This window comes from Chelon labrosus (assembly GCF_963514085.1).
Source record: "Chelon labrosus genome assembly, chromosome: 1".
Lineage (NCBI taxonomy): Eukaryota > Metazoa > Chordata > Actinopteri > Mugiliformes > Mugilidae > Chelon > Chelon labrosus.
The window spans coordinates 32,396,562-32,409,060 of record NC_140337.1 but is presented as its reverse complement, the minus strand read 5'-3'; the positions used below and the strand labels follow the sequence as shown (position 1 = coordinate 32,409,060).

The 12,499-nt window shown below is 40.1% G+C and overlaps 1 protein-coding gene across 2 annotated transcripts in view; it reads right to left on the bottom strand.

The window, feature by feature from the left end:
* The window catches only part of LOC311487329 (coxsackievirus and adenovirus receptor-like), a 94,315-nt gene extending 82,973 nt beyond the window's left edge, over window positions 1-11,342 (bottom strand). For both annotated transcript variants that reach the window (XR_014699033.1, XM_084543571.1), the window contains exons 1-2: window positions 11,080-11,342; window positions 521-856 (exon numbers count right to left, since the gene is read on the bottom strand). Coding sequence is in view for 1 of the 2 variants with exons in the window: in XM_084543571.1 (XP_084399697.1) it covers window positions 521-856; window positions 11,080-11,152 (409 nt within the window). In the remaining variant the exon portion in view is untranslated. The remainder of the gene's footprint in view (window positions 1-520; window positions 857-11,079) is intronic.
* Between the last annotated feature and the right edge of the window lie 1,157 nt (window positions 11,343-12,499).

The following is a 12,499-nucleotide window of genomic DNA, read 5'->3' as shown; positions in this document are numbered from 1 at the left end:
GGAATAAATGAAGAGCTTCCACTGAGTCCTTCCTCTGTGGATACAGTCCTGCTGTTTGCTGAGTGTTGGAGGTCAGCTGCTACAGTGGGTTGCTCATGTCTGCTGGATGTCCAGCATTGTTAACTCCTGTCTGTCCTCAAGAAACAGCAGCAGGACACTCAGAGTTCTGCTGGAAACTGATCTGAGACATTTAAAGCTGCTGAGGATCAGCTGATTGTTCTGGAGGAGGCTGCTATGGATCAGGATTCATGTTCTTTATGTTTTTAAAGATCAGAGAAGCAACAGAATCAGGTGTGAGGTGTGAGGTAGCTGATGAGTGAAGAACAAACTGCTGTCAGACATTATCTACTGCACTCTGATCACATCACTCAGACCAGCTGTTTTCTAGAAAGTCTCATCAACAACATCTTTCTAAAAGTCAAACATCTGATCTGAGATCTTTCTCTCTCACATCAACAACCAGGAAGCAGCTTCAACTCTGATCAGAGACAAAGACACAAAGTCAACTCTGCTCACTCACCTGGTGGAACTACTTCCAGTCTGATGGTGCTCCTCTTCTGGTTTGTTTTATTCTGGATGACACTACAGTCGTATATTCCTCTGTCACCAGTCTTCACATTGTTCAGAATCAGAGACACGTCTCCATCCGTCATCTGTCTGTCCTGTAGATCCACTCGGTTCTTATAAGATGGATGCTGGTTGACAGTAATAAACTTATCATCACGATATAAAAGAACATATTCTTCTTCCTTCAGGTCAGTTCTGATCCACTCTACAGCTGTGACAGGTTCATTGTTCAGCGCTTTACATGGTAGAGAGACAGTCTGTCCAGGTTCAGCTCTGATGGCTCTCTTTTCTGAAGGAAACAAGACAGAGCAGAGAGGTTAAAGGTCAACATGCAGCAGTCAGTCAGTGGGAGGAGCTACCAAAGAGAGGACACTGGTCTCTGCAGGACAGGACCAGAGGACACCAGAGGACAGCAGAGGACACCAAAGACTGTATGATTGTGGTTTGTCAGCCTTCATCAGTTTGTTATTTCAGTTCTGGAGACTGACTGTATATTGTAAATGTGTTCCACACTAATGAGACACTAGGAGCAGAGAATATGGACAAATCATGATCAATGTAGATTTAGACACAATGTTCATCTGTTGATGATTAAATGAATGAAATAGCTTTAAATCAAAGTACTTCTTGTTGTCTTCGCGTTTACTGCGCAACTTTTGTCCTCCCGGGTCAATTTGATCAGGGCTGTTAAAACATGTTGTATACAGTTTTTTAATTTTTCTTTGTTTCACTCTTTTATTGAACTTGTTTCCAACACATTAACATACATTTTATATTTATTTTTGTAATTTATGGAATGATTCACCTAATTTACAAAAAAAGTACAACTTGTTTTTGAGTGAAAAAAAAGAAGCAGAAATTCTGAATTATTTTCACTATGCTTATGATCAGAGGCATATGTGTTGATCCATTATCACAGACTGGTATATGTCAATGTTCAGTCAGGATATTGTTTTGGAACCTTTTTGTTTTGTTTTTTTAATGGCAGCAAATTGTCACACCTGACTATTCAGTTTGAGCCGGGCTGTTTTAAGTGGTTATAATGCATAATGTGTAAAATGATCACACCATTCTGTGTTACATATTTTTGGCCAACTTCATTACAAGTCATTACCACAAATTTTAAACTTCTTTTACACCTGTATTTATGAAAATAAATCTAATTTACATGTAATTATTAGTTATTTGGATAACCCACTGATTGGTATATGTAAAGCATTAACCAGGATACCCCAACGTCAAAACTGACTGATGCAATTTCATAAATAAGAGAGCAAACAAATACAATTTGCAAACTGCAGCATTTATTTTAAAAAAACTATTTTTTTGACCTTCTTTATAAAATAATAAACACAGAAAAACAGTGCTGCCCGTCACATAAAAACAGCCTGTTGTCTCCTGACATGGGTCAGTAATCCATTTACAGCTGTATACACTGGTGACCTGCAACAAAAGTCATAAACAAGAAGTCATTCAAAAATGAATTCTTATTTCACACAAGAATGCAATGCATTGAATGAATATTGATAAATATTACATGATAAAAGTGCAATACCTTGTCGAGGCTGTTGACTCCCCCCTTGTTCTTGTTACAATCAGGGATGATCTGGGGCTTTTCGTCCTCCATGGAGCTACTAAAAGCAGTGTCCCAATGCAGAGTGCTCATGAGAAGCAATTTTTTTTCTCTCTTTGGGGCAATAGGAGACAAGAGAATACGTCTTCTTCATCATGCTCTCTCAGAGTGAAATTACAGTTTTTGCCAGTTGCTTTAACACTATAGACACATGCTTAAATCAAAGTAACATAACTTGAAGTTGTTGTTACTATACCTTAAACAAAATGTAACCATACCTTAAACAAAAGCGCTGCTTTGCACTTTAGTTGAAATTCTGTAACACACTTGCCCCTTTCTGCAAGACACTTGCTGCTGTACACTAGACACTATTTCCTACATAAGACAATTAGTTCAAAAATGAAATCTCAAGGTACCATTAGGAAAACACATCTATTCAAAATACAGCACACATTGGTTTACAGTTTTTTACAATCACTTTGCCACTATTTTCAGAACCTTGATGTCATTTTTCACAACTCTAGACACAAAACTCACAACCAATGATCAAAATGCACATTTTTCAAAACTCTAACCATTTTCTCAATTGCTTGGATACAATACACATAAAACTTAGATCATTTGTTCATTCAAAAAAAATCACCTGTTCAATATGATACAACTTAACATCAGAATACTACTATTTAAAAAGGCAATTCACACATTACATTTCAAATGAGTGTCTATTCATGTCCTTACAATGATCTAACTATCAATTGATACAACTGCTCAAAATGATAAGTAACTGCTGCATTACTCTTACTGTAACATCAAAGTACTACTATTTCAAAAGGCAATTCACACATTACATTTCAAATGAGTGTCTATTCATTTCTTCACAATGATCTAACTATCAATTGATATAAAATGATAAGTAACTGTTGCATTACTCTAAATGCATAGTTGTATGGAAACAGACAAACAATCTTCCATGTCCAATCATGAAAGCTTCAAGATACTTTACGTAACGAGATTCATTGTCACCAATTAGCGTGGAGCATGAACCAATTAGACTACAATATCCATGGATGACGCCTGCAGACCACTTTAGTGATCCCCAAGGGGAAATTCAAGACAGTACAATCACAGCATAGGTTTACAGTATTTGAATCAAAGCAAAAATACTGTAATTAGCTATGAAATACAGTAGAAAATAAAAGACAGTACTGTAAAACATCAAATGCAGTGTTCCTCAACTTGCTTGTTTGTACTGTACATGTAAGTAACAAAACAGGAGTGATTACTGTACTTCTACATTGTCATCAACTCTGTGTTGTGGATTTGGCCACAGGTTCTCATTTACATCACAATGGATGTTTTCATTAGCCAAACATCTTGGAAAAAACCTTCGGGCATGGCGAATCCAGGCCTGACAGTGGTCTGCTGTGATGTCATTGCAGGCGTCATCCATAGATATTGTAGTCTAATTGGTTCATGCTCCACGCTAATTGGTGACAATGAATCTCGTTACGTAAAGTATCTTGAAGCTTTCATGATTGGACATGGAAGATTGTTTGTCTGTTTCCATACAACTATGCATTTAGAGTAATGCAACAGTTACTTATCATTTTGAGCAGTTGTATCAATTGATAGTTAGATCATTGTAAGGAAATGAATAGACACTCGTTTGAAATGTAATGTGTGAATTGCCTTTTGAAATAGTAGTATTTTGATGTTACAGTTTTTTTCAGTCGCTAACAAGCGTTTGTCCAATCAGTTGTCACATTTTCAAAACTCTAAACACAATTAGCACAGCATCGGACTTTTGTGGCCATACCATTCACACATTTCATGTTGTTTTCACACAATATGCAGTCAATGAACACATTTTCACAATGCTTACATTTTCTTAACAGACCAGCTGTACCTCCCAACAAAATTATGGATTGTTTTTGTATTATTTATGAATGTTAACAGACAACATCCAACAATAGCAAAAACAATATTCCAAACCTTAGATAGAGTATAAAAACCTCTTCTTCTGCAATGATATCAGTTCAAAAACAACATATCTCAGCTGATACAGTTTTTGCCAGTTGCTTTAACACTATAGACACTTGCTTATACCAAAGTAACATAACTTGAAGTTGTTGTTACTATACCTTAAACAAAGTGTAACCATACCTTAAACAAAAGCGCTGCTTTGCACTTTAGTTGAAATTCTGTAACACACTTGCCCCTTTCTGCAAGACACTTGCTGCTGCACACTACACACTATTTCCTACATAAGACAATGAGCTCAAAAATGAAATCTCAGGGTACATTTGGGAAAACACATCTATTCAAAATACAACACACATTGATTTATTGAAAGCACTTAGACACACCAGAAAATACTTAGAAAACTGAACACCAATCAGCCAGATACAAAAAGACCTCAACTTTGCAAGCATGGAGGCAGGGAGAGCTAGAGGCAGAGGAAAAGGAAGACAGAGACAGAGAGGAGGACGTGGTCGAAGAGGCCACGCAAGGACCATTATTTTGGATGACATAAGAGCAACTTTGGTGTACCATGTCATAAACCATGGCCTGACTGTGAGGGAAGCTGGGCAGAGAGTCCCCCCTAATCTAAGTCGTTTCACAGTTTCATCCATAATGAGGACATTCTGACTGGAAAACAGGTATGTCTTCAACTCTCTACTCTACTCAGACTGTATCTAGAGTATTTACAGTACTGTACAATATCACGTTACCGTATCACATGTACTGTATTGCAGGGTGGCTAATGCTCCTTTTCGAACAAAAGTGGTAGTTTTGTGAAACATTCCGTGATCATGTGTTGAGATGTTTCAGTACTGTGTATGATAAATACAGTAAAGTACAGTATATTCAGTACTGTTAAAAAAGAAACAAACAATACCAATTTGTGGTTGCATTTTTCTACAGAATGGCTAGAAGACCAAATGGGGGTGGACGCAAACAGACGGCAGGATCCGAAAGCCCATTTGTGCAGAATTGTGTTTTTCTGTGTTTACCGTAGTGTATTGTTTGTTTTATTTTTGTTTTATTTTTGCTTTAACTAAATTTACTGTACTGTAAAATACACTACTGTAATGTAATGATTTTGAGTATTTCACTTTTTGGTTGTTGTGAAAACTTTCCGTCTGTGGAACTGAATAAAAACAGTGAAAACAAAAGTCTGCAGTGTTTTATATAAAGCAGACTAGTGTGTTGCTGCTGATCTGACAGTGTATTCATATGATGTAAGTGGGTATCATTTTGTCATCAGAGTGACATTTTGACAAAGGATTGTTAAGTTTTGATAGCAGAGTTTCAATTTGACATAGATGTGAATGGTTTATTTCCCAGTGTTGTGTCTTTTTTGCCTGTGTGAAGAGTTTTGAAACACTGAGCCGAGTTTTGCAAAACGTGTTCAAGCAACGGACAAAAACTGTAATACAGTTTTTTTTCAATCGCTAACAACATGGTTTGAAGTCCACTGTTGAAGAAAAAAAACAATCCAAGTCTAGTTCCAAGTTTGCTGAAGTGGTGCAAGTTTATTGGAGTTCCAGGTCATGGTGAGCCTACCGACACAGAGTGGGTCTGAGACCGGAGACTGACCCTGAATGTAGGGACAGAACAAAGATATACCCTGTCCCCAGGTGTGGTTGCATATTGGTCAGTCGAGGGCAACTTTACACAGGAGGGTAAACTCAGCAGAGGGGCAGAGGTGGCTCCCAGACGTGGTCAGAACAAAAGGACAAAAGGACAAAGGAGTGACACTCAGGTAGTATGATCAGGAAACTCTCATCAGCAGGGGAGCAGAGGCAGGAGAGATCAACATATGGCTGGAATTGCCCCAGACGTGTCAATTTCAATGTCCCTTCAAAGTTTACTTCTTCACCACCCAAGACTGGTACGTCTCTTCCTTCCACCCTATTCACCGTTCCTCAACCCCATAGAGGAGTTGCTTTCTGCATGGAGGTGGAAGGTTTATGACCGTCAGCCACATGACCAGATGTCCCTCCTTGAAGCCATGGATGCTGGCTGCAGGGACATGACAGTTGATGATTGCCAAGGGTGGATCCGACATACCAAACGGTTTTATCCAGGGTGCATCACCTTGGATAATATCAGATGCGATGTTGATGAAAACATGTGGCCTAACCCTGAAGATCGCAAAGATTAGATACAGTAGTCCCCCCCCCCCCCCCCCCCCCTCCCCTTTTTTTTATCTGGGCTTTTTCCTCCTCTTGTGTGTTTCATGGATATTTTGTTGCTGTACTGTAAGCAATACTGTAAAACGGGGTTATTTCCTGCAGCAGTACCTCCACCTCTGAATTACTAAAGTTTTTTTTTTCGCTTTGCCTGCTGCGCTCCAATTGACTTACGTTTTGCTTTAGGCATTTTTATTGTAGTTTCCTCTGTTCGACATCTGTGTCAACTCACGGCCCTGCAGTCCCTTTTATGGGCACTGATGGGCGGTTACATATGCTAATCCTATGTTAATTAGACTCATCTGGCAAGCGCTCTCAATTTACGAGGAAATGGCATTCATCAATCTAAGAACACAGCTGCGAACAATTCTGCGGCTTAAGAACACGTTGATGAATGCGACGTAGAGTTTTCTTAAGAATCTTCTTACGAACAGCTTAAGAGAGAATCTAAGAAGATTCTTAAGAAAATATTGGTGAATGAGGCTCAATGTTTTGGAGTGGCCATCACAAAGCCCTGGGGGGTATTCCAGAAAGCAGGTTTAACAAACACTGAGATAAAACTTAACCTCTGGGTTGTCTGAACCTGAGGCGACTAAACCCGAGCTGTCGGTTCCAAAACACCGGTTAGCAATCAGTTCAATCAACCCCGGATTGTTTAACCTAGAGTTGTGCGCGATCACGGCGAAGTTATAAAGGCAGCATCTATTGAGAGTCGAAACCATGAGTAAAAATGGCAAAGCGCAGAGCAGCCTATTTTTCTGAAGCGGAGCAGCAAGTTCTGCTCGAGGCGTACGAGGAGGAAAGAGGGATAATCACGAAAAAAAGCAATACTTGCGCGTCTGCCAAGGAACGAGATTTTGTTTGGCAGAGAATTGCCGACCGCGTAAATGCGTAAGTTTAGTAGGCTATAGCACATTAATGTGTCAGAAGCAGTGCTTTAAGTGGGCCGGTACGCACCGGTACGGAGTACCGGCACTTCTCAATTTTAGCCTCTGGCGTACCGGGACTTTTTACGGCGTACCGGGACTTCTCATGAGCTCTAGTACCCTGTCCTGTTCTATTTCTCGCTTTGCGATTCGTGATACTCATGCTCCTATACTTACCGTAAATTCCGGACTATAAACCGCTACTTTTGTCACTTGCTTTGGACCCTGCGGCTTATACAACGGCGGTCACTATCATGTCATAGACGATGACACGAGGATTAAGAACTGACTTTTCTGATATAGTAGGCTGGTTATTTTGATACAGTAAACGGCCGTGTTACTGCACCTTTACTGCTGTGTTGGCTGTTTTCGAAAAAGATTCAGTTGAGCAGCCGGGTTACTGCACTTTTGCTGCCGTGTTACAGGCAAGCACTTTTACAAACGAATTAAATTTAGCCATTTAACGTTATTGCCTCGTCAAGCGTTGTAAGCTTTGTTTTTTGTTATACTGCACTACTACGGTACTATGACTGCAGGAAGTGCGCTAGGAGCGCACCGTTGTATTATTTGTGCACTGCACGAATGCTGTTTGTAATGTCAAAGATGTGAAAGTTTGATCGATTGATTTTTTGTTTGATTGATCGAAAGATTTGTTTCTCAAATGTAAATAAATGGGACGCTTTGCGTTTCCAAACAGTCATTTCTGTCCCGACAATCCCCTCTGTGGTAGAAGAAACTCTTACGGTAATTAAACATTAAAACACCAGCGGTTTATAGTCGGGTGCGGCTTATATATGGCACGATCTGTAGTTTCTCCAAAATTTAGCTGGTGCGGCTTATATTCAGGTGCGCCTTATAGTCCGGAAAATACGGTACTTACTACATTACCCAGTGTGCACTGGTCACACCGCACTCCTGCCCCTCGCGAGAGGAGGTCTCGCGAATCGAGTGTGCCGGAAAGGAATGGGCCACCATTAGAACAGTTCAGTCCACAAAGTTATGTGATCATGGCTGGCAAAGGGGAGACGAACCGCAGATGAGAGGGAATGTGAAGCTCCAAGCCGTTCGAGCAAAGATGACCCCAAGACCTGCTGGGGCCTTTTTTAAGTAGGTTGAAATATAATCACAATTGTCTTATATACTCATAGTCTACTTCTTTTGACACATCTGTACAATATAATGTCATCCAGAACAGCAACATTGCCATGAATTCTGCTTCAAAAAAGCTTAGTAGTTTTTAACATTTGTTGTCTGGAAAAAAATTATATATATTGTTATGATAGAAACACAGGAGTATGCCATTTAATTGATTTACTTGTCAACTGCATAGCTTCTCCAATTTTCTCCATCTCTTATCCATGTCTGTCTTTGATGTGTGTGTCCACAGGGTATGTTCAGTACCTGTTGCCTTGTACGTCAACCTCCTTTCCAGGATTTGTTTGCATTTGTGTAAGTATATGAAGATCTTATTCATCAATAATATCAATGTTATGTTGTAATATATTTAGGTCTAAAATAATAGACAGTCATTGTCTACTGATTTGTTATGATGGAAACAAACACAGGAGTATGTCATTTAATCAATTTACTTGTCAACCGCATTGCTTCTCCAATTTTCTCCATGTCTGTTCTCCATCTCTTATCCAGGTGCCAGTTTGTTACCTTGTTCATCAGCCTGTATGTTACCTGAGAACAGCCTCCCTGAAGACCTTCTTTTGGGCCACATGCAAGTGAACAACATAATTTGTCTGGAGAGTTGAAAGTTCAATAAAACGATTTTCTTTTAAAAAATCAGCATCGTGTTTTAGTATTTGAATATATCACTTAATGATCTGCTGGAACCGACCGCCCACCGCCTAATTTACCTGGCAACAGTTGTATAAGGGGAGTACTGGCACTTATTTTTTTCCACTTAAAGCACTGGTCAGAAGCACAATAATTCAGTAGATATTAGGCTACATATTAACTGCTTTGTATGAGACTTTCTTATACTATAGACTACCTTGTCATATATTGTACCTATTATTTTTAATTAGATGTAACCCGACCGCCCTTAAGAGAACGTGGCCGCAGGTCAAAACAAAATATAAAAACATTGTCCAAGTTGGTAAGATATATCTGGGTGCATCATCTTAGACATCACTTATCCAGTATTATATTCTTGAATTGCCATATTACAACAAGTTACATTCATTTCAAAGCCAATAGGAAGAAAGCAGAGGAGAGGAAGACCGGTTCTGGGCCAGCGGTGTCCCCCCTCACCAGTGTGGAGGAGTTGGCGATCAGTATCAATCGAGGGCGTCCGATGATGGAGGGGATTTCAGGGGGTACGTCATCGGAGTCCTCAACCTCCCAGGAGGAGCAAAATGAACAAGTGCAATGTATTTACCCTAATAGGCCTACGCCTAAATCACTTATGTCTAATTTGTGTAGCCTTGCAAGTTCGAAAATGACCAATTTATGAACTTCTCAGTTGTAGGTGGAGGTGGAGTGGTGGAGCCCGCACGCGCAACAGTTACGATGAGCGAATCCACGATGCGTAACGTTCGAAATGTGGGGATGGAGAATGTTGTTTAAATATATTAAAGATTCCGCAGAAAAACAGTAGCGCTCTGGCAAAAACTCATTAGGAAAAGAAAGGATATTAAGTCGTGGTCTTATACCCTCTCACGGTGAATAGCCCGAATGATTTGTGCTTCAATGTCAATTGGATCTTCCTCAAAAGGAAACGTCATTGTGTGACAAGTGTGGAAACAGCAGCCTGGCTGAACGTGCACTTAAATACCCGAACATAACCTGAACAAAACCTACCCCTACCAGGTTAAGTTCAGAGCCTATGTTACTATAGTTACTTACATAGCCTGATCATATTTGAGCGTTCTGGAACCAAAATCCCAGGTTTACCGCTAACTCTGGGTTTACATATCCAGTTAAGCCAGTAAACCTGCTTTCTGGAATACCCCCCTGATCTCAGTCCCATAGAAGTTTGTGGGCAGATCTGAAAAAGCATGTGCGAGCGAAATGGCCTACAACCCTGACTTAGTTACACAAGTTTTGTCAGGCGGAATGGACCAATGGAATTTCAGCAGAATATTGTGAGAAGCTTGTGAAAGGATACCCAAAGCGTTTGACCCAAGTCATTCAGTTTAAAGGCAATGCTACCAAATACTAAGGAAATGTATGTAAACTTCTGACTTTGAAGAAAGTAATAAAACATTCTGTAACAAATTCTCTCTCTCATTATTGTGGCATTAAGCAAATAGAAATAATTTTGGTAATCCTAACTGACCTAAAACAGGAGAGGTTTAGTCTGATTTAACTTCAGACAGTGAGGAAAAAAGGTTTATGTGTCTTTTAACACAGTGTATGTAAACATCTGGTTTCAACTGTAAATTTTGATAAAACACACATAATTTAACAAATATAGTCATAATTAAATTGACTTGCAAAGAGCATAGTAGGGGACTATCCATGTAATTTTCAGGCAATGATATGGAAGAAAACCAAAGTTATGACAGTTTACATTTTGAAATCGGGCCAAATTGACCCAAAGACAACAGGAGGGTTAATTCAGATCAAATCATCAGTTAAGTAAATGCTGAGTTAAATGATGACTGTATTAATATGTATCAGCTCATGTTCAGCTAAACCAGGTGGAGTCAACCACAGTCTGTAGAAACAAGCACCAGGAGAACTCCACATGGACCTGTCACTTCATCAACTTTATAAAGACTCTGAATGTGTGAGTGACATAGAGCAGACGAAAACTCCAAGCATGAAGAACAAGACTGAGAGAATAACGTAGAGCTGAGCTGACCTGCACAGGAAGAAACCAGCTGACAGACTGACAGCAGAGTCCAGCAGAGAGACGCAGATCTTCCAGCAGACATGTTCTCTGTCTGCTTCCGTTAAAGTCCGCCGGGAGTTTCAGAGAATATCAGAGAAGGAACGTTAGATCAGTAAATCCACAAGTTTCTGTTTCCACTTGGTGTGTGTGGAGCTGTGAGGCTGCAGAGTCCCGACTGAGAGTTCAGAGTTGGTTCAGTCTCTCAGTCTGAGGCAGGGTGGAGCTGACAGGAAGGACAGAGTGCGCATGCGCCGACTCCGCTGCAGAGTTTCTTGTAAATCACGTGCGAGCTGCATACCGTGAATGGTAAAAACATGATTTCATTCTGTCATTCATCTTCTATACCCGCTTATTCCTGTTAAGGATCGCAGAGGTCTGCTGGAGCCTATCCCAGCTGAAAAGCATGATTTATAGACTCTAAAATGCATTTACCTGTTTGGTTTTTTTTGGTCATACTAGATATCATCATATTTCACAACATGACTTTTGCTTGAGGATATGTCGCTATAATCTCTGCATAAAGTTAGTAGAGGAAGTTTTATTTATTTATTTTATTACCTCAGCCGTCTTCCCTCCTCTGTTTGAGCAGCTTAAGTGAGAAGACAGGATTGCTGGAGGTCAAAATCAGAAACAAAACAAATATTATCTTATCACGATCGGCCATGTCTGTTGTTTATGTTCAACTTCGTTCTCTAGTGTTGTTACGAGACGTGCCGAGGCTTCGAAGCGTGTGTCGAGAATGGAGGCGGGGTTTCCGCGAAGCGCGTATCGAGGCTTGCTTCATTTAGGGGAGGGGCCAAAAAAATGACGTCCGAAGCCTCGCTGCCCGGCTGTACCACGTGACTGATTCAGAAAGTGGTTCGGATTTTGCCGCGAGGTTTGACAGCACTATAAACCCCTCGGGGTTTTTGATAGAGTGTCAAGTTGCGGAGTTTGGATAGAGTTTATATAATTTGGAGATAGTTTGGAGAGTTTAAAAAGAGAGATATAGTTTGAAGATTTAGGAGAGTGAGGAGAGAAAGATAGGTAAGAGGATGGAGCCAGCTAGGAAGAGACATAATGAGTGCCCTCTTCCTAGTTCCACAAGCACTTTTACTTTCCTCTGCCTGTTTAAGCCCATGCCATTTGCCTAAAGTGACGGAAAAACACACAACCTGCCATATCATATCATACTACCATTTTGGGAAAAGTTACATATATTGTGTGTTTTATTCAAAAAATATCATACACCTGTGATAATTTAAGTAGGCTAGAGAAATTATTTGGTCATACATTTTTTTGTAATTCATAGTCATTCCCAAGAGCCATTACAGATAGTGATGGCCCTCTGACACCCGAGGCTCCGACACATGCGCCGTAGCTCATGAAGCAATTGTACCGAACCACTGTG